Source organism: Musa acuminata, chromosome BXJ2-8 (assembly GCF_036884655.1).
Source record: "Musa acuminata AAA Group cultivar baxijiao chromosome BXJ2-8, Cavendish_Baxijiao_AAA, whole genome shotgun sequence".
NCBI classification, from domain to species: domain Eukaryota; kingdom Viridiplantae; phylum Streptophyta; class Magnoliopsida; order Zingiberales; family Musaceae; genus Musa; species Musa acuminata.
The window spans coordinates 1,601,516-1,622,541 of NC_088345.1; the positions used below are offsets into that span (position 1 = coordinate 1,601,516).

At 39.2% G+C, this 21,026-nt stretch overlaps 2 protein-coding genes across 8 annotated transcripts; both read left to right on the forward strand.

Annotated features, from left to right (window-relative positions):
• Positions 1 to 1,595: 1,595 nt before the first annotated feature.
• LOC103994065 (probable RNA-binding protein ARP1) lies at positions 1,596 to 7,569 on the forward strand. 4 transcript variants are annotated; one of them, XM_065119536.1, is made up of 7 exons: positions 1,596 to 1,642; positions 5,160 to 5,397; positions 5,491 to 5,668; positions 5,798 to 5,939; positions 6,416 to 6,455; positions 6,585 to 6,828; positions 7,313 to 7,569. In XM_065119536.1, the coding sequence occupies exons 2-7, from the start codon at positions 5,230 to 5,232 to the stop codon at positions 7,348 to 7,350; spliced, it is 810 nt and encodes a 269-aa protein (XP_064975608.1). In that variant the 5' UTR covers positions 1,596 to 1,642; positions 5,160 to 5,229; the 3' UTR covers positions 7,351 to 7,569. The 4 variants fall into 4 exon arrangements, with proteins under 4 accessions (XP_064975608.1, XP_064975610.1, XP_064975607.1 ...); XM_065119538.1 differs by lacking the exon at positions 1,596 to 1,642 and having other exon boundaries at positions 5,040 to 5,397; positions 7,325 to 7,569; XM_065119535.1 differs by lacking the exon at positions 1,596 to 1,642 and having other exon boundaries at positions 5,043 to 5,397.
• A 6,609-nt stretch (positions 7,570 to 14,178) lies between these two features.
• LOC135584152 (APETALA2-like protein 1) lies at positions 14,179 to 20,479 on the forward strand. Of its 4 annotated transcripts, XR_010489054.1 has the most exons (12): positions 14,179 to 15,157; positions 15,239 to 15,264; positions 15,343 to 15,373; positions 15,470 to 15,557; positions 15,649 to 15,794; positions 16,006 to 16,050; positions 16,177 to 16,280; positions 16,378 to 16,488; positions 18,214 to 18,421; positions 18,799 to 18,904; positions 18,975 to 19,048; positions 19,589 to 20,479. XR_010489054.1 is itself a non-coding variant. In XM_065119543.1 (9 exons), exons 1-9 carry the CDS (start codon positions 14,565 to 14,567, stop codon positions 18,237 to 18,239), a joined length of 1,170 nt encoding a protein of 389 aa, XP_064975615.1. In that variant the 5' UTR covers positions 14,179 to 14,564; the 3' UTR covers positions 18,240 to 18,618. The 4 variants fall into 4 exon arrangements, 3 of the variants coding, with proteins under 3 accessions (XP_064975615.1, XP_064975616.1, XP_064975617.1); XM_065119543.1 differs by lacking the exons at positions 18,799 to 18,904; positions 18,975 to 19,048; positions 19,589 to 20,479 and having other exon boundaries at positions 18,214 to 18,618; XM_065119544.1 differs by lacking the exons at positions 18,799 to 18,904; positions 18,975 to 19,048; positions 19,589 to 20,479 and having other exon boundaries at positions 16,378 to 16,484; positions 18,214 to 18,618.
• Positions 20,480 to 21,026: the final 547 nt, after the last annotated feature.

The following is a 21,026-nucleotide window of genomic DNA, read 5'->3' on the forward strand; positions in this document are numbered from 1 at the left end:
TCAGGGTTTTCACATCAGTAAACTGTTTTTTTTTTTAAGTTTATTGGCAGGAGAGTCAGAAAAATCTAGAGAATTCTCCAAATTTCTGGATTCTTTTTTCCTGAAAAGAACAAGTAAATTTCTTCAACTATCTTTCCATTTTGGTAACTCATCTTTTAAGAGAGAGTTTTAGATTCTTGCATATTGTACATGAGAAAATGAACAGAGATTATTTTCCTTCCTACAATCCACACAAGTTGTATTTAGTTGTCATGGAATAAATTTCAGTGGAAATTTTTTCTTCGAACCATTTTCTTTGCACAAATGGAGTTTAAAGAAATCTTCCTTATATATATGTAAATAGCTTAGGACACATGTGGTTTGGTGAGTGACTAGTTTTGGATAGTCAAGTGCCTCTTGCCTCGGTAAAGCTTCAGCTCTTTTGACACATTAAATAGCATAAAGAGCATCGCAATAACATAGTCACTATTCAATTTTAATGCTCTCAGGTCTTTCCAGATTATTCAATTCACGTGGCTTATGAAATTGACATACTATTTTTGAAATATCATATGCTAGGACATGCTCTACACATGTTTAACGTATTTCTTTCGTCTTGCTTCTCAGTAGAAAACTGTTAAGTATCTTGCTTCTTGTGCAATGTGCTGGTCTAATGGTCTAGATGTTTAATTATTTGTTGTACTTCAGAGTTGTGGCAAAATGCATGGTAATTTAAAAAATTGGGAAGGGTATGGTTGTTTTAATGCTCATGAAATTGGCTATCCATGTTTGTTAATGATTCGTTCATTTCTTTTGGTATGAGTTCGTTTTTTAAATCAGCTAAAGCTGTTGTAACCATCATGTTGCTCGATAAGTATTGTGGTAAACCATTACTTATAGTAATTAGCAAATATAATGATGGTACCTGGTTCCTCGAGCATACCTGATAATATTAGTGTTGCATCTTTTATGTTCCAGCAAATATAAACTCTTCCTGAGACATGTGACTAATTCTTTTTGGTTAGAGACCATAAAGTTTTCTTGTAATAGATATCATTGTTTTTCCTGTTATGAAAATGAGTTGACCTTGATACCACAAAGCCTAAGCTCCCTACTTATAGATTATTTATCAGAAGATCAGATCTGGCAACTCTGCTGCTACATGCTTCTTCTTCTGATTATATCATAGAAAATCTTGTTTATAAAAGTGAGGGATAAATATCTACCCCTGATGTTTTGAAGCCTGGAAATTGTATTGAGTTTCATTCTGTCTGCTTGTTTTTTGGAAGATATTCAAGAACAGGCGGCTTACAGGTATGAAATCTCAGTGGTATATGCATTGCAACTGCTTTCATATGAATATTTAACTTTCCCATTCACTAAAATCAATTAGGCATGATATTTGTATGCATCTGGATCAATGAAGTCTCACAATTCTAAGCTCATGTGCATCTAAACCAAGACCCACCTATTGTTGGTTTAGGCATGGTTTTATTGTTGTCTTCTGCTCAAAATATCTGAGCAATGCTTTATATATATATAACTGTACTTTACTCGTCTGTGCTTTACCCCTCTCGCCTACTTGTGTAGTGATTGATGAGAACGGGAGCTCATATCCTGAGTGGGAAGATTTGCTGCCTCTATGCTGCCACTAAACAGGCTGGTAAGTTCGAATTTGGTTAGATTTTCCCCCATTGAACATATATATATATATATTTGAAGTGCATATAAGCATATTCTTGTTGTTATGTGTGATATGACTGATCTGTGGTTTATGGTATTCTGCATACTGCATCTATCCAAATTTTGTGTGCACATCCTGTTGATATTTAGCGCATGTCAAATAGTCAAATTAAAGCAATCTAGTGGCAACCTTACACATCCAACAACCTTGATATCAGCATGGTGTAATCGTGCTCCAAACATCCTAATTATACCCTCTAGTTATTAATTGCATGGCAAGTTCCTCGCATTTAGGAGGTCTCTATTGGAATTTGATTTGCATGGTTAACTTGAGCTAGTCTTAATACCAGAACCGTTGTTTGACCACCCATACTATTTAAACCGGTTGCACAGTCGTGGTGACAGATTCGCAAGCTGGGTATGCACATGAGAAGGAATCAATTGATTCCTGTGGCTACAGCGAGTTTGGACTTTCGCTGTGACCAACAGCGCATCATGATAGATTACAAGTTGGACACGGTGAGAAATAGAGGCGTGATGATGATACCTCAAATGGACTTTTGCTCTCCAACATCCATCTTAAGCACGTAGTTAAAAGGTGGCATGGGAGAATAGCAACCCTCGGGTTTTAAAGTACGTGGTGAGATTGTTGAGAGGTTGTGTGTGTTTGTGGTCGACAACTAATAATGTCGGAGCCCATGATGTTGGATCTCAGTGTCATCTCATGGATGTGGAGCTGGCGCTGCAACATGGAAGCATGACAGAGTTGGGTGGAGGGGGATAGATCAAAACCCACGAAATGTACTAGGCTGATCTCCTTTGTCAGGCTGGCTGGGCTCAGTGGAAGCTGGTCATATTTATCACGGTTAAATCTAGAATTCACCGCACATGTAGAGCATGTGCTCGGTCACAAGAAGCATCCGCCACTAGCTGATGTCTTGGTGCTTGGTCACTAGTTTAAGATTAACGTATTCTTGTAACTCAATGCTTTAGTTAGTTGTGCATTTGGTTATCTATAAGTCAATATCTGCAAGTAATAGTTTTAGATGACAAGATAAAAAAAAAAAAAAATCAAAATGAGGTTCCGACTTGTATTATAGTGAGACATGCAGGCAACCAAATGGTTTCTTAGTGATCAAGCCAAATCTAATTCACGAGCTGTACTGTCTTCCTGATTCACTGGACCACATACCACACGGTTAGCTGAACTCACGTCCGCTTTTCACTAGAAGCTAATCTTTTGAGTTGGATATCTCCATCTTCCCCACTGTATCCAGCATGTCATGCATGCTATCATATGGAATTTTATATGCTGATCAGCTACTTCATTTCCGAAACTTTTGCTCGGGAGAATCCTAGCAGATCAGTATTCTGAGAGGAAAGAATAAAAAAGGCCATCGCAATCCACTGCCTAAAAGGGATGAAAGAGCCATGTGGCTTGTTCACCTGCTCACTTCCACAGCGTACTCCACAGGACTTTCTTCACCATTCACCCCCAGATCTCACAGGTAGCATAATGGGATCGAAGACACGGCACCTACTGTTACCGCAGAACACAAGCTTTTGGTCTTTTGCCACACGAAGGCATCACCACTTGCCACTTGCCTCCTTGTTTAATGCATTATTCTTGTCCCTCAGCCAGCTCACTCCTCAGGTATTCCAGCTAACTTACAGCAATGCATGCCCTCTCTCTCTCTCTCTCTCTCTCTCTCTGAGAGAGTCAAACCCTACAAAACCGACCACTGCCTCTAATAATAACCTGTCTCCCTCTCCTGCTTTCTATATAGATTTTGCTGTACAGTTGTCGAAACCACTGATGGCGAGCAAGAGGTGGAAAGAGAATAAGAAATGACCGGGACAAGGAAGTTTTGGAGCTTAGGATAATGTTTGCGTCACTTGGTTCTTGTTGCCTCTGTGTTCTTGTCGCCCTGATGTGTTATTTTGTGGGGTTTGCTTTGGGAGAATCCGTTCAGTTTACACTGTCGTCCGTGACGGTTCATTCCGAAGAAACTGTCCCGTGCTACAGTCGTCATTCGCTCGGGCAGTTTGCACGTGCATGGCGAGCCACTCCACGTAATAATTATCTCCAGATGCGTTCAAAGTGGCCCATTGATTCTTAGCTGGTACGTACTACTGCTGCTATGAAGTCATGAGCTTGGACTGACCTGATGTAGGATTATTCGATTGGACCGTGAAAATTAGGAGCAGGTCTTGTACGGCCTCTCAATTCAACAAGTTCTCCAACTTTCTTATGGAACATTTCTGATGATTTCGGTAGATCCTTATAGAATTGGTTAAATATATTTCTTGAATTACGAGTCACAGACCATGTGCTTCGGTCACATTTCATAATTTTTTTTTTGTATGACCTTACAATGGTTGGTGAGTCCAGCAAGATTTACTTGCAAAGAAGATATCTTTCTGTCTATTATATTTTTCACTTTGAATTCTTTGATATTTGGAAAGAAAACATCCTAAATTGATTTATTTTACTCGAAGAGGATAACTGCACATCATCCCAATTTAGTTTCGCATTACTTGTGAAAATAGATTTTGAGTCCATTTATAATGCTTGATTAGTCTTCTGCTTTTAGTTTGTGTTTAGCTAATTTAAATAAGCGATACATAGATTTTTATCCGTTTATAAAAAAAAGGATATTTCAGTTCTCTTATCTCAAGAATCTCTAAGAAAAAGGCTTACAGAAAAATAAAGAGAAAAATTTTCTCTAATGTCTCTGCTACACCTCTTGTGCTAAACAACCAAAAGGATTCTACGTTGGTCATCATCATTGTTCTTAGAAATTTACGTGCATGCAACTCATAATATAATTTCCTAAGCCGACGCTGGTATTGCTTCGGCGCACACCCTCTGCACATCTTGTCGCTCCTTTCCTCGGGAAAAGGCTGATGAGCGTGCGAGAGGGAACGCAGCATCGTTCTTAGAATATGTGTTAATGTTGGTTAATTTTTCTGCCCATTCAAATGCAGTACGAGATTGCCATGATTTTGCATGGCTGTAAACCTTTGCCGAAAACCGTGGCTCGGTCGTCACCCTGTTTTCGACCATGGAAACCACCACCACCACCAGCAGCAGGCAGCAATTCCTCGTCTTCACAGCGACCTGAACTTCAATTTTCTTTTTCTTTTGACTCCTCCATGCATCGTTTAAGTTTAAATTCGTAGTTCACAAGATGGATGTGGATTTAGATAATACCAATAGTCGATAAAAAGTTATTTTAGTCAAAAGAACCGGAAAGCACGTTGATAGGGCCGGTCGGCCAAGCTGTTCCTGCCATCCATGTCTGTCCTTCTTCCTCTACCCTCCTCACCCCCTTTTGTTTATGGATATAATCTACAAAACAGGCATTCCTTTTCCTCCTTACACCCCCAGAGCTGTATCACCAGCTCCTGGGCCTCCCTCTATACTCTTCCTTATATAGCCTCCATTAATTCTCTCCGCCTCAGCCCCTCAAACTTACCTGCCTCTTAACTGCAAGGTTTCTGAGATCGATCGAGCTGCGCCCGAAAAGGAGTCTTCCGAGTGGGAGCTGACCGAGGAGGAGAGCGATGGGGCAGCAGTTCGGCGACACAACGCTGACCAAAGTGTTCGTCGGCGGGCTGGCGTGGGAGACCCAGAAGGAGGCGCTCCGCGATCACTTCCAGCGGTACGGCGAGATCCTCGAGGCCGTCATCATCTCCGACAAGATCACCGGCCGATCCAAGGGCTACGGCTTCGTACGTTCCATCTCTCTCTCTGTGTTCATATATGTGTGTTCGTGTGGCTGTCGACGTCGTTCGACTGCATGTTTTGGGTTTGTATGTGAGCAGGTGACGTTTAAGGAAGCGGAGGCAGCGAAGAAGGCGTGCGAGGACGCGACGCCGATGATCAACGGCCGCCGCGCCAACTGCAACCTCGCCTCTCTCGGCGCCAAGCGCAGCGGCCTCCGCCCATCTCCTCCCTCCACGCCGGCGCCGCTCCCCTCCCACGCTCACCACCCCCCGCCTGGTATATCACGTGCTCACGCCTCTCTTCTCACTCAGTATTAAACATTTTCTTTCTCCTAGCAAAGAGAGGAGGAGATTGCTGATGACGTGATCTTTGTTGCGCTTGGTGGTCGGGTGTGAGCCGATGCAGGGATGGTGGTGGTATCAAGGAGCGTGTCGCCGGCAGCGCAGTGGTACTATCCCCCCACCTCGGGGACGCCGCCACCGCCGTCGCCGTTCCAGCTCCAACACTACCACGGCGTCGTCCCCTTCTACGCCGCTGCCGCTTACGGGTAAGTCTTTAACCCTCCATATAATTTCCTGCCGCAAGTAGCAGCGGCGGTGGCGCGACCGTCATCGCCCGGTCAACAACGCTCACGGAACCAGATGCAAATTCCATAGATCTCCTTCCCTCGGGAACCGTTCATCTCACTTTTCTATTTAATATCGACCGTCCATATCTTTGAACACGGAAAATTATATCTAAAAAATGATCCGATCAGATGGACGGTTAAGATTAAAACAGAAAGTGGAACGGACGGTCGTAGATTTATACATTCTGTGTCTCGAGGGATCGGCACATGCTATGTGGTCTCCTGGTCACATGGCCATCTGGTCGACCACGTGGTTACAAGGCACTGGTGTAGTCACCGGGCCCGCTTTGGTTGAGTTGGATCGCCGGTACTAAACATGAACCCGTCATGTCGTGATGAGGGTAACGTAAGTGGATCAGGTCGTGTGACTCACACAAGTTGTTCATGCTCTGCAGGTACTCCCCCAATTACGTGACAGACTTGGGTTACAATGCGGTAATCTCACCACTCCTGTCTGTGATATCCTGGTTGATCTGATACTACCAAACTACGGACCATCGATCTTCTTTTCTTACAATAAAAGCACCACAGAAATGACTCCCATTCATTCCTGGTTTTGTTTAGCAGAAGCTGAGCCACGGTGGTGGTGGCGGCGGAGGAGGAGGATACTTCCAGGGGCAGTTCTCTTACCCAGCGCAAGGTGGGATGGTTGCTCCTCATGGAATGCTGCCGGTGTACCCACTGTATCACCTCCAGAATCAGCAGGGCATGGGAGTGCCCGCCCACTTCTTCCCTCCCGCAGGTGCTGCAATGACAACCATTCCCACCATCATCTCCAAGCCCACCGTCATCCCTCCTCCAGCCACTGGTAACTTTCCTATCGAATTAAGCTTTTTATATTATTGATTATGCAATCAAAATATCTATCATGGTATTAAAATAGGTATATACTCGTGCAATGTCTATGCTTGCAAGTGAAAGAGCATTTTAGAGCATATTAGCATACCATATATTGGCATTTTCCTGCCAGCTTGAATATTTGGGATTTGTGGTAATTAACTCAAAATATTTATGATTTCATCTATGAGCAGCATCTCGGTTGATGATCTATGGCAAGTTCTTCATCTTGATGTAATTATCATATATTTATGATTTTTTCTCAAAACAAAGAAAAAAAAAAAAGAACCAACATTAACCAGAAATGAGAAATCTAAGAAGGTATAGGCAGATGTAAGTTCTTTTTGCCAAGTGTTGGGACTGCAGCAAGAAAATACCTTCGTTGGTATATATTTACAGATTCATATATGATTTACTGAAGAAAGTTTGAACCATGTTCACTGATATCATGACAGTCTGTGTGGCAGTGGAACAAGTCAAAGGAAGCAGCTGAATGGATCATCAATAGAGGCAGCTCAACAAGACCATCATGTTCTGCACATCTGAGCAAGTGTTCTTTCATTCGTTCCATTGGATCCATCAGGGATTCTTTGATTCTCTCTAACCTGCATCGCTGTGATGCGCCAATCTGTAACAAAAGCATTTTTGTTTACCAACTTATTTTATGGTAAACTCTTGATGGGTTGAAGTCAAACTGGTCTTTCTTGCTGAAGTTATTTGGTTGCTTTGCCTCGCCTAAGTATTGAGTGCCTGCAAAGCATGTGTTTTCTTCTTGTCTATTATCTTAGTGTTCATAGCATCAAAAGCTCTAATATTAGAGTTGCTGCTTGTTCGGTGGTAAGGCTAATCTACTATGGAGTAAATTAGGCTGAGAAAAGGAAGACGAGTGTTCCTTCCATGTCCAACAACTACGGACGAATGTTTTGTTCTTGATGAGAAGGCCCGCCACGAATGGAGCAACACTGGATTCGGCCTCTGTCTACTGGGCTGACAAGTATGTGCAGCTGTAGCTGAGAGACAAGAAGCCATACCACCATGAACAACACCAGGGAGCTTGTTAAGCTAGCTGATCGCAGTGAAGTTAGTATCATTATGATATGCCTCTAACGTGACTCGATTTCGAGAGCCCTAATAAATTTCTCCTTCGACGTAAGATTTAATCTATTGTATTAGTACTTTTCTACGTCGGTCATGAACGATAGTTTTACGAGGAAAAGGAAAATAATTGGCGTTGAAGAAGATGAGCTTTGAATTGAAAGCTTGCATCGTCCCATCACACCTCATTTGATCTGCCAAAGAAGCATCCGACTTGGTTGGCTTTCTTTGTGCTTCCTCGTGTGTTATTCCTGGGAAGAGGGAGACTCGTTGGGTATTCTTAGTACCACGTACAAATGGAGGAATCGAGTGGTGAGGATGGGTCGGAGACTCACTCCTCATCACCTACAATAATACAAGACAGAAAGATGTGGATTGGATTATACAACTCCTTCAAGAATTGCTGCTGCCAAGCTGAGTCAATGCAACCCATGAAGTCTCTGCTCCGTGAGTGATGCTGAGTCAATGCGGCGATGGCGATGTCCATGGGTTATTTTACTCTCTCTCTCTCTCTCTCTCTCTCTCTCTCTCTCTCTCTCTCTCTATCTATCTTCAGAAGCAGTGGATTCAGAGATTATTTTCTTGTTGTAGGAGGAGTCCTTTCATGGTTTTCTTTGAGCTCGTGTGACCAAGCCAACCTAGTTGAGAAGCCTGATCTGCACTTAGTAATCGAACCACAGGTAGATTTCGCTTTGTCTCTCAAGGCGAGTTGAAATGATGCAAGAAGGGGTTCCTTATTGATGCCGTCGACTGGTTTAGCTGTGACGTAAATGACCGAGAAACAACGTGATGCAGCGAAAGGCGATGAGGGAGTGCGTGTTTCGGGCGACACCAACACGTTTTTCGTGGGCGCTGACTTACCATGAATGGAAACGAATCGCCCACGTCGAACGTAACCTTCTCACCGCGACCCACTTGCTAAATATCGATAAGATTTATGAGCTTTGTGGGCCCCTACGCCACTTGCTTTTCAGCACGTCACGATTCCGTGTTCAGCCTATTTCTTGATCTTATTATCTTATTTATTTTTTTTATTTATTTATTTATTTTATTTATTTATTTTATTTATTTATTTATTTTATTTATTTATTTATTATTATTATTATTATTATTATTATTTTGAAGATTTCACCTGCAAAATTGATTCTTTAATCTAAAATTCTCGAGTTCAAATTCGAATCGTCCGAACATATCGAATCCTCACATCAATTGTACATTGAGAAAATGCTTTTTTACTTTAATACAAATATTATCCTTTTTGCATTTTCTTAATAAAGTATATACAATCAACCTAAACAATTAAAATATTGTGACTTGCAATTATTGTTGTATGCTCTTATAATGATCGTCGAACATAAAGTTAGAGAAAGGACAAATCATAGTGCAAGACAATCAAAAAAGACGGCCAATTCATTTGCAACGTGTATTATATATATATATATATATATATATATATATATATATATATATATTTATTTATTTATATATATATATTTATATATTTATATTTATATTAAAGGTAGGTTCGAGAGGTAGTGGAAATTGCCAACGAATTCCACATATCAACAAATGGTAGGCCAGAAATGAATTGGAACTTGAGTCCCTACCTATTATTCTGAAGTACATGGCCCCACATCATCTTGTTCATAGCAAAACCTAGGAAAGCAACCAATGTTATTGTTATTATGACACTTGTTTGCCCTTTCCTGTGATCCAGTGGACAAAATATGGGAGGAGATCATCATGATCAATGTTCATGTAGCAATTAAAAAAGGACAACCATGCATTTCATCAATCCCATTAATAAATGTGCATACTGTCGTATATGTTAGTGTTTGGTGTGTAAAATACATATGACCAACTTTTGGATCTTAGACCATGTGGAGTTTAACATATTACCTAGTGATAGCAAGAGGGAACTCGTGGAATGTGAGAGGACATCCATGTATCAACAATTGATTTTATGTATTTATATATATAACTTAAATTAACTAATATAAACTATGCTTGAGCATGAAGAATGTAAGTGTTACTAGGAATATTAAGTATGTTTAAGATAATGAGAACAGTTGGATTCCGGACTCGGAGCTATCTTCGATCTAAATAAAATTGATGGAGAATGTAAGAATCGTTCTAACTTTGGAAGTGGATTCGGATCCAGATCGTTTTAAATTCGTACCATATGGTGTCGTATCATAAAATATTGATGGGTGATTGTTATCATTTGAATATAATATTGGATCATTTTTTTTTTAATTTAGTGCTCTCTTTTTCATTTTTTCTTGTATAGTCTTTTTTTTATTTCTTAAAAAAAATACAATTGTCCTTAGCCTTTGTTGTTGTCCTTACCGGTGCATCGTCTCTCTCATTTTCATTCTCACTCTCGTTATTTACCATAATGCGGGAAGGGTGAAAGAGCAAAAGGCAACATGGAGAGTGAAGGAGATGGTGAGGGCATTAGGGTTAAAAGTGGAGAGAGAGAGAGCATATGATGGAAGAGGGTGAGGGCACTAGTAGGGTTGGGGCCAATGATGATATCACGGATGATGATGTTCTAATCATTGGTGGTGGTGGTGGTAGGGTGAGGGGTGGAGCAAAAGGTGACGAGGACATGAGTGAGGTCACCGAATGGGTAAAGGGCATAGAGCTTAAGGAAAGCAGTACATCAGGGAGAGGAGCTACGAAAGAGGCCAATGGTGAGAAGGTGTGCATGTAGCTGCTTGATATGGTTGAAAGTGGTGCCTAGATTCGAGCAATGAAATAAGTGCTAGGAGTAATTCTCTGGCATACGAGGGCGAGGGAGTAAGATGAAGGTGATAATTGATGAGGTGGAGGCTAGAGGAAAATTTATCTTTTAAGAAATAATTATTGTTCAATGAGAAAAAAAAAACATATTACTAACAAAGAATTTTTTTAAAAATTCTGATGAGAAATTTTGATCCTCTTCACATTGAAAGAAAGAACTTTTCAAATTTAATAATAAAAAAATTATTGGACTAGGATAAACAAATAGAGGGAAATATGATCCCCTACCTAATTTCCTTATAAGTACCATAAAAATCATATGTAAATCTATTGATGCAATAAGTAAATTTTGGAGAGTCAGGCAAAGATATTAGAGAAATTCATGCATCACATGATGTTTATAAGAGCATCCCTATACATTCAGTCATAAGTTTTTTTTACATTATATTTTATAAAAATTAAGGGCTTTTTACCCTTACACTTACCTACCATAGTATGTACTAACTTATTAACAATTTAAATATTATTATGAATGTTACGCTCGATAGACTAACGTTGATCAATGACCAGATTCAAAATAGGAACCAATACGAGGGAAGAATTTTAGTTAAGAGATTATAAATAAGGGCACTAGGATGAAAATTAAAAATTCTTTTAGGGCTATTAATTTTAAATGTGAAAACCAAATTAGCGTAAACACTAATTTTTAGAAATATTGATACGGAAATCAATGAATAAGTCATTCTATATTTTCTGATACCACCCCACAAATTCCAACAAGATGACATTAACATATGAGACTAGAAGCTGAGAATTATTATGGATTATGTAAATAGTTTTTTTTTTCCCTCCTCAGATTAATCAATTTATGAAAAAAATTTATGTTCTTGTCAGCCTCATTGAGCCATTGAGTCTTAGCCCTGTCTTTGTAGAGTAATAAGTCTATTGTTGAGGCAGTGGAGAGTCTTACTATGGTTCTAAAATAAGGGGTTAAAGGTTTATGTATTTTTCATAGAATTGATATCCCTAATAGTATTATTCAAACTAACTTGTATTGGTTTTAAATTGTTCAAACTAACTTCATGCTTACAAAAACATACTCATCCCCATGTTTGAAAGAGCACAGAGGAGGTGTTCATGGGATTGGTAAAGTCTTTAAAGTTTCTAACTATGTTAGTGATGCCTTTACAAAAGACCTCCTCATATTTGAACATGTGAGACCTATGAAGATTAAGATTAATCAACAAGGAGATATGATCCAAAGAAATCTTGGGAAGATATTGAATCGAGGCATAACGAAAGTAAAACCATTAACAATTATTCACTAGGACCCATCCAATCTACAACTGTATAAAACTAAATCAATCAAACTAGAATAAATTAAGAAATTATAAAAATCTTGAATAGATATATTTAGCAAAAATAATCAACCCATAATTTTTTTTTAAAAAAATTAATATGACATTCGTAACATTCAAATCTTCGGGAACAAAATCTAAATTGATACAAGCCAAATTCCAAGGTCGATTATGGATATAAGCATTAGTGCTAATATAAATAATAGTTTTTTTTTAAAAAAAATATATTTACCCAATAATTAGAGAAATTTTAAGATATTTTCTCAATTATTTGTTTACTATTATACTATATATATAATATAATTATAAGCGATGGGTTTTTTGGTGGTGCGAGGTTGGTTGTAAGCTCGAGTACAATCGGATCCAAATCATTTTTTGTTCTTTCTCAACGTTTGATTAGATCAAATAAAATTTACGTCTTGTTAAATTTGAATTAGATTATCTAAACAAATAATTGAGTTTGAATTTAAGTTTTCACAAAATTCATATGTACACATGGGTGGATGATATGATTGTCCTTCTGACATAAACAAAAGTAGGAAGGAATAATTTCCTTTGAATATTCTCAATTCATAGAGTATTCCTTAGTCACTCACTAAGTGAGAATTTTGAAGGATTAGTTTTGGATTCAAAATATTTTTCAAATTGCTCAAACCTCTTATTTAGTACTTCGACTTTAAAGAGTCGAATTAAATGAACATTCATCTTGAAATTCTTATCAAAAGTTTAATTTTTAATATATTATTAATTTTAGAAAACAAATAAAATCGGATAGATCGATAATCAATTTCAATAATAAAGATAGGTGTCAATCTAGTTTTGCTCAAATACCTCCGAACAAGAAATGAGACTACTAAGATGCAATAGCTGTGGGCATCTCATCTTTTTTTTAGGTCGAGGGGCAACTAAAAGAGGATTCCCTCCTCTTTAATAATGATAGGGCAAATGGACCAAGGAATATAAATGTGACTCGATCCGTCTTCATCTCCCTTTCTCTTTGCTTATCCCATAGACCTCGTACCTACTTTGATTTGGTAGTGGTTGGATGTCCTAATTCCATACCATAAATGCCATTCATCTCTCTTTCTTCCGCTTAAGGGTGTGGAGAGTGTTACATACATACATATATATATATATATATATATAAAATCCTTTTTTCCATACATATTAATTTCGATATTGGTGTTCAAATTAAATTCAAAAATAAAGCCAAATTAAAATCGAATCTCAATTGAATAAAATTGGTTCGATTTTGAAGATTATTCTAATCGGAGAGTACCATTAATTGATTTCATTATTCGATTTAAATTGATTTTAATCTAACAGATATGAATTCATTATCAAACAGTTCAAACTAGTTAATCAATCATAAGCAAAACACTTATATAAATTGATTTCATTATCACATAAATGACGTGGGTTCAATTTATAAATGCTCATTAATTGATTTCATTGTTATATAACTAATGTGGGCTCTATTTCATAATTATTATGATGTGATATTAAATTGAATTAAATCGATACATTTAAATTACTTAAAATTATAAATCGATCGGTTTGATTAAGTAGATTGTTTCGATTCGGACTATCTTATTTTAATCAAATTAAACAAAAAAAAAATCGATTCAATTTGATTCTTAATGATTGGGTTCGAATTAGTTTTAACGTCTATCTTTCTTTCGAGTCTTATAATTATATTGATTAATTAACATATAATATTATTACTATGAAGCTTACTATTTATATTATTTTGTAGTATTAATAATTATTTTTATTATTGCTTTTTTTTTAAATAATAAAATGATATTTTTATTATGTTGCCATCACTTTTTACCACATTACTAATCATCATCTTAAACTAATCCACGTGTTTCTTTTTTTTTATTGTATTTTAGCACGTGTCGTCCTCCATGAGGAGGCACATACTAATCTCTATCCGCCCCCTTCCCTCCGATTCCATCAGACGGCGGGGATGAATCCATCCACCCCAAAGGAGGTCAAGACCTTTGAAACCAAAACCGGGGCGACCGGCTTCTCCCGGTCACCCCACCTCACCTTCCACCCCACGCCTGCCTCTCTATATATCATCGCCGAAGTAACTCTCGCTTATGTCTTCTGCTCCTCCGCCTCCTCTTCCTTCGTCCCTCTGCTATCCGTCGAAAGAGCAGAAGGCTTTCGATCCCTTTGTCCTTCAACTCCCCATCGGACCCGATCTCGGGTGCTCCGTCTCCATTCTCGAAGCTCTGATCATTGGGCTAAGAAAGATCTGGGGATTGGAGGGCGGAACGAACGACGACGAGGGTGGAAGGTCGACGCAATCGGAGGTTGGAGTCTCTTCCATTGGATGCCTTGGCGGATCCCATGCCGTCGATTTGATCGTCGAAGTCCGAAGTAGATGTTCCGTAAGAACGACTCGGCCTTGTCCTGCTTCTATCTCTTCTTGCTCTGGTTCTTCTTCCTAAAATAGCGAGGAAGGATCCGAACCCTAAGCTGCGACGAGTGCTTTGCGATGGGGAAGAGGTCGAACCGGATCGAGGACGAGTTTCTTGGCGGAGCGATGTTGGACCTCAACTTGGCGTCTTCCAGCGAGCGCTCTGGCGCCGGGCAGGTGGATGATTCCAGGAGTTCCAATTCGTCCGGCCTCAACGCCGAGGTGATGGTCGATGTGATCGACGAGGATTACTGCTCCACCCAGCCTGCCGCTGCCTTCGAATTCAGTATCTTGAAGAGCTGTACGTCGGGTGAAGGCGGGAATGAAGTCGAAGAGGAGAACGAGGACGATCGGCGACAACCTGGTCTAGTCACGAGGCAGCTGTTTCCACCACCGCCGGTGGTTCCGCATGTTTCCCAACTGCCCATGGTTGCTTCTTCCTCGTCGTCGACCAGGCCGCATTGGTTGGATTTTACGTTCTCGCATGCCGAGGCACCAACGGAGTTGAGAGTTACCCATAAGCAGCAGCAGCAGCAGCAACAACAACCGCAACCACAACCGCAACCGCAACAGCAGGTGAAGAGGAGTCGAAGGGGGCCACGGTCTCGGAGCTCTCAGTATCGAGGCGTTACCTTCTACCGCAGGACAGGGAGATGGGAATCTCACATCTGGTTAGCAACTTGGCCCTTCGAATCGTAGTCATTTCTCCCCTAAATCGGGTAAATTGACATGAGTTTTGTTTTCTTGGGCAGGGATTGCGGCAAACAAGTTTATTTGGGTGAGCAATTTCTTCTGTTGTCATCATCGATTTATGTGCTTCCATATATATTTTTTATGATTGACTCTTGTTTTACAGGTGGTTTTGACACGGCTGATGCTGCCGCAAGGTGAGATTTGGTTTTCTCGTCTGGTCCTTATCTTCATCTTGTCATGTCTCTACCTATTTAGGCAAGAATATATGGGCAGATGTATTCTATTTTCAGGGCATATGATCGAGCTGCGATTAGATTTCGTGGAGTTGATGCTGACATCAACTTCAATCTCAGCGACTATGAAGAAGATCTGAAAGAGGTTACTATATATCATTCTTGAATAAGTTGCTTGATTATTCTTTAGATGGCTAAATTCTTTCCTTTTTTTCGTTTCTTTTAACCCTTTCCAGATGAAAAATCTACCAAAGGAAGAATTTGTGCATGCCCTTCGTCGCCAAAGCACTGGGTTCTCGAGGGGAAGTTCAAAATATAGGGGAGTGACTCTTCACAAGTGTGGTCGCTGGGAAGCTCGCATGGGGCAAGTCCTTGGCAAGAAGTAAGAAGTTTGTGTTCAAGTCCTTGACTAAGCCTGCTGTGGTCTTTGATTTCAGATCAGAATGAGTTCTTGCCTTTTACATGTTGTTCCTTAGTTTGTCAAGTTGATTCTTGATAGATCTTTGATATGTTAGAGTCCTTGTCATTTGACAGAAAAGAAAGATCACATAAAAACCCACCCTTTACCAATGAGAATATCAATGGATGTGCAGGTACATATATCTTGGGTTATTCGACAGCGAAATAGAAGCTGCAAGGTCCTCCTGAGCATGGATTATCTCATTACTAATGATGATTTTCTGATTACTTTTTTTTTTTACTTAAACCAGGATTTTGTTCTGACACCATTTTTTCTGTTTGTCCCCTTTTTTGTTTTTCATTAGGGCTTATGACAAGGCAGCTATAAAGTATAATGGAAAGGAGGCTGTTACAAATTTTGATCCAAGTACCTATGAAGAAGAACTACTTTTGGAGGGTGATAAAGAAGGTGCAATCCACATATTGCAACCTCTTACTAATCTGTTTTATGCAAATCTTTCCCTGAATTAAACTGATGGGAGTTCAATGTTCTGAATTGCTGGCAGGCCATGATATGGATCTGAATTTAAGGATTTCGCAACCTGCTGTCCACAATCAGAGAGGGAATCAAAATCCAACGGGTGTTCAATTTGAACCTTCTGATGCTGACAAAGCAAGTATAACCCATTTGCCATATCCATAAATTTTGGTCTCTCTTTTTCGCAGTCAGACTTTTTCTAAGCTTGATTCCACTTTTCTGTGTGGTTCCCATGTAGACATTCTTCTTTATTTCTTTTAGAATTGAAAAAGGACTCAGACTCTCATATTTAATCACTGGTAGGAGCTCTCTATTTTTTTAATTGTATAATACAGTTCAAAAGTTTTTCCTCTCATCTTCTTCTCCTCTTTTTTCCTTCTGCAACTGATTAACAATGCTTTTAAAAAGTCATATGGTATTTATGCCACATATCTCACCTGTAGAGATTGAGCACCCTCATTTTGGACTGCTGAATCCAACACTTTCTTTCTCATGATTGAGGCACTGTCTCGAAAAATGCTGTGTTAAATTGCAAATTCGGTCGATTGAAGTGAACTTCCATTGTGGTTGGATTAACTAAAATACAGATTAAACTTGAATGGTTGCTTAGTTCTTTGGGCATGACTTATGATTTGAATATGGTTTATGATAAAGTCTTGTTATCGTTTTATGGAATGAGAAATGTTTTTTACACCCACAAAAGAAGGCCAAAAAAGAAATTTAGATTATCCTAACCATCACTTGCATCAATGTCCTATGCAATCGTGAATGGTGCCATCCCCCATTGATCTTTGCCATATTTTGTTTTGTCGAGGTTGTCTTGTTCGTATTCCATTTGTGGATGCCTAATTCACTGCTCTCATTGGTTTTTTTTCATTGCTGATGCGGTATCATAATTGTTTAAAAATTTGAAGTTCGGTACAGCTTGGACAGCAACATCTAAATCATTTGAGTTCATGAATAATTAGACAGCTAATCAAATGTTGTATATTGATTGTCAAAAGTCTTTTTTGTTAATGTGCATGTAATCCAATGCTTTATACGTGCAAATGTAGCTTTTTTTCAATTCTTCCATTGTTTGATTTGGCGTTCGATGATAGAGTGCCCTTCTCAAACTCTGATGCCCATTTTGGCTTTTATAACTTGGTAAAATGCTTTCAAGCTCAAATGACTGGCATGCATCATTTATGACATAAAGTTGTCTTTTTAGACATAACTTGGTATGGGTGTGCCCCAGAAACGTGAAAGATTAACAACCATCTGTTGCAATGAACATCACACAGATCATTCTCTTCTTCAAGTTTTGGAGTCTAAAATATACATTATCGTTGATCTTTCTATGTACAACTTCATTGATGAATTGAACTCTCTAATGAGATGGTTATGTGACCTTTTAAATGGTAATAGAAATATTTGGTGTCAGTATCATTGCCTTGCCTGTAGCTCTTATGGTTTAAAGCCTGCTTTTGCAGTTCCATGGCCCGAAAGGCTCATCAAGTAAAATTTTTTTCTTTTTTTTTTTTGGTAGAACAATCATTGTAGCTCCTTTGTACTTTCTACATACAGTTCTAGGCTTTTGGCTTTTCCTAGGAGAAAGCCAGGTAGTGTTAAGAGGTCCATGCGGAAGTCACTACTAGGGTCCCATCTCACCCTCCTAAATTCAGGTTAGGGCTTTAAACCTATAAGCCTGTTACGTGCTCCTGTGAAGGTTAGGTAGTGTCCATCGGAGCCTCTTATATTAATCTGGGATAACTGCAATCTGCTGTATCTATTTATCTCTTGTTACTACATGATTTTTTTTTTTTTTTTTTTAATGTTCGACATCTTTTCTAGTTGTTCTAACAGTTTCTGGCAACAAATGCAGGACAGGATGAGACAGAAGAGCTCTGAGTAGGTTGGTTCACAAGCTCTCACTGTTTCCGTCTGCAGAATCACCAGGATGCTGCTCTTTATCAACAGCAATGACCAGCTTAAACAACCCATGGTCTCCGTTTCTCCCCAGAAGCTGTTTCAGTATCGGTGCAATGTTGCAGACAAAACAACAGTGAACATGCTGTAAACCTATCAACAGGGTAAGGCGGAGGCTCTGCCCAGTTTCAAAGACACATTACTTGACGGTGCTTGTTTCTTAAAAATCCTTGTGGCGAGTTCATTTTCCCTTTTGTCTTATTTTGGACGTGTGAGGAGGAGCAATGTTTTCAGCTCTTCCTCTTTATGGAACCTTCACCGTTTGCTTTTAGCTTCAAAATATTCCCTCTTAAACCATCAACTCAGCTTCTTCAACTTGGCAATGTCTATGGGTGACTCTGGTTTCTCGAACTGATCTTAAGGTTGCGTAGACCCGAGACTGCAGGTGGTCAGATTAATATTATTTGTTTGTTGGACGATAAACTTTGACTTATTATTGTCGACGTTCTTGCTTCTTTTGTTGCTTCTTATTATTGTGTAGGTACAACAGCAAAAAGCAACAAGTGCAAGTGGACCTGTACCTGGATATTAAACTACTCCGCTCCCGATCTCACAATTGCCACTGCCTATCTTTCAACCATTAAAAGGTACGAGATGCTTTTAGGTTGGTACAGTCTCCAGCTTGTGGTAACTCATTTGCTTCCACGTGATTGCCAGGAAAAGGATAAGCCGCAAATTATTAGAGACGTACCACCGTTCGTCCAAACACCGCCAGAAGACTCTTCCCACATGTGAGTTATTCTTTCCCTTTCTTTAAAGAAAACACATGTGAGTATTTTTCTTTTTATTTTTCGGAAAGCAAACCCTTTTTATACGATTGAATTGGCGTTTACAATCGTCTGCTTTTTCCTACATATCTGTATTATAAGTTTCAAGAATATTTCCTTGTCTTTTGGTGTCAAGAAATATTTCTTAGTTGCGTCGTGTCCTGTCCCAAAAGAAGTCTGCGGAACTAATTAATCCTTCTTGATCGCGAAGAAGCACGTCACTGCTTACGTATGCTTGTTCTCAATTGCTCGTACTTTTTCTTCTCTCTTGTTTGTATGAATCTGTCACTTTAATATTATATTATATTCAAATCCATGTCCTGGCGTTACGTTTTGGCTTCTTCTTCAAGATTTGTTTATGGCCATAGCGTTGTCGGCAATAAGAATATTATACCTTTCTTCGTCTGTTCCTGCCAAATATTCAAATATGAATATTATTCTTCTGAGTCTTAAATCTGACATCGGCTACCGGCAGTCTAATGTTTGTATGTTGTTAATTTCCAGAAGCCAAAGTTAATTTGACATCTGCCTTCTCGGGCTTCGTCTTCGTTCTTCCCGAGGCTCAAAGCCCACAAGTGTTACATCCAGCATCACTTGGAGATTTTGTTAATTTCCCTTACATTTTGTTCTCCAAGAATCACTTGGAGATTTAGCAATCTTGCCAACACACTTGTGCAAGGTTTCTTTCATGGAGTTGCAGGTTTTCCATTCGGCCTTACATCAGTAGTCTTCAGGGTCGTCATCCCTGAATTCAGATACAGCAAGATCCTAACAAGTTACTGTGAAGATAAGAAGATAATGCATCACCATCATGGTTTGGTCTCCGATCCAACTTAGAATCCAAGGTGATGTAGTTGCCATTACTTTGGGCTAAAATACTGGTGTTATACCATGCAATGGTGAGCATAAGAAGATTCCTAGGCCATTGTCCTCGGGAATCTTCGCTGAATCTGATCGCTAGACCACCTTCTGCACTGTCTTCCAGCTTTCCAATCGATAGCTATGTCCTCCCCCATTATCTGCATTGCTTTCAAGAAGGCCAAGCAAAATCATTCAAAAGCAAGCACTGGGGAAGAAAGATCTCAACTTTTTTTTCCTCCCGCGGGCACCGACCACAACCAGGAGAGACAAAAAAAACCAGATGGATCAGATGCCAGATCGAATGGAAGAAGGTAAGGAAGGCAGGCCACATGAGGAGAAAGAAGAAGATGCAAAGATCCGAGCACTGCCTCTTGGGCCACAACAAGGAAAGCATAGATAAAGTAGGAGAACCTCACTCGAGGGAAGACGATGGAATCCAGTGATCTCTGTTGCCACGTCCCGCTTTTAACTTGAAAGCATCTCTTCCGCATTTATGTTCCTTCATCCGTTCCAGTTGCAATGCAGATTTCAGTCTTTGTCGCTTGCTGTGGGGATATGCACGCAGCATCAACTCCTATGGAACTGACGTGGGCTTGAATTGAAGTCTTCAACCTTTGTCGACCTCAGCCCTTCATGTTCGACATGTTCATATCCCTCATAGTAGGCAAAGAAAGAAGACGGCCAAGTAATGCCAACAGTTGCAGACAATCACAAGTTAAAAAACACTTTTATTCATCGTTCAACTTTTCCCCCTCTCATAGGTTCTATATCGCACTTTATCACGCTCTAATCCAATTTTATTCAGACTTTCAAATTAATTTTACTTAAATATAAAGTTCACTTAATGTATGAAGTTATTAGGAAAAATAAAAAAAATCATTCTTAAAATATTAGGTATAACTTTGATAAATAACTAAGAAAATATTTAAGATGATGTGAATATATACTAATGAGATAAATACACATGATAGTTAGAAGATAAAATATATTTAAAAAACCTATAAATTACAAAGGATATGACTTTTCACATAGCTCAATAATGATAAAAGATATATGTAGCCTATATTCAAAATAGTTAGAA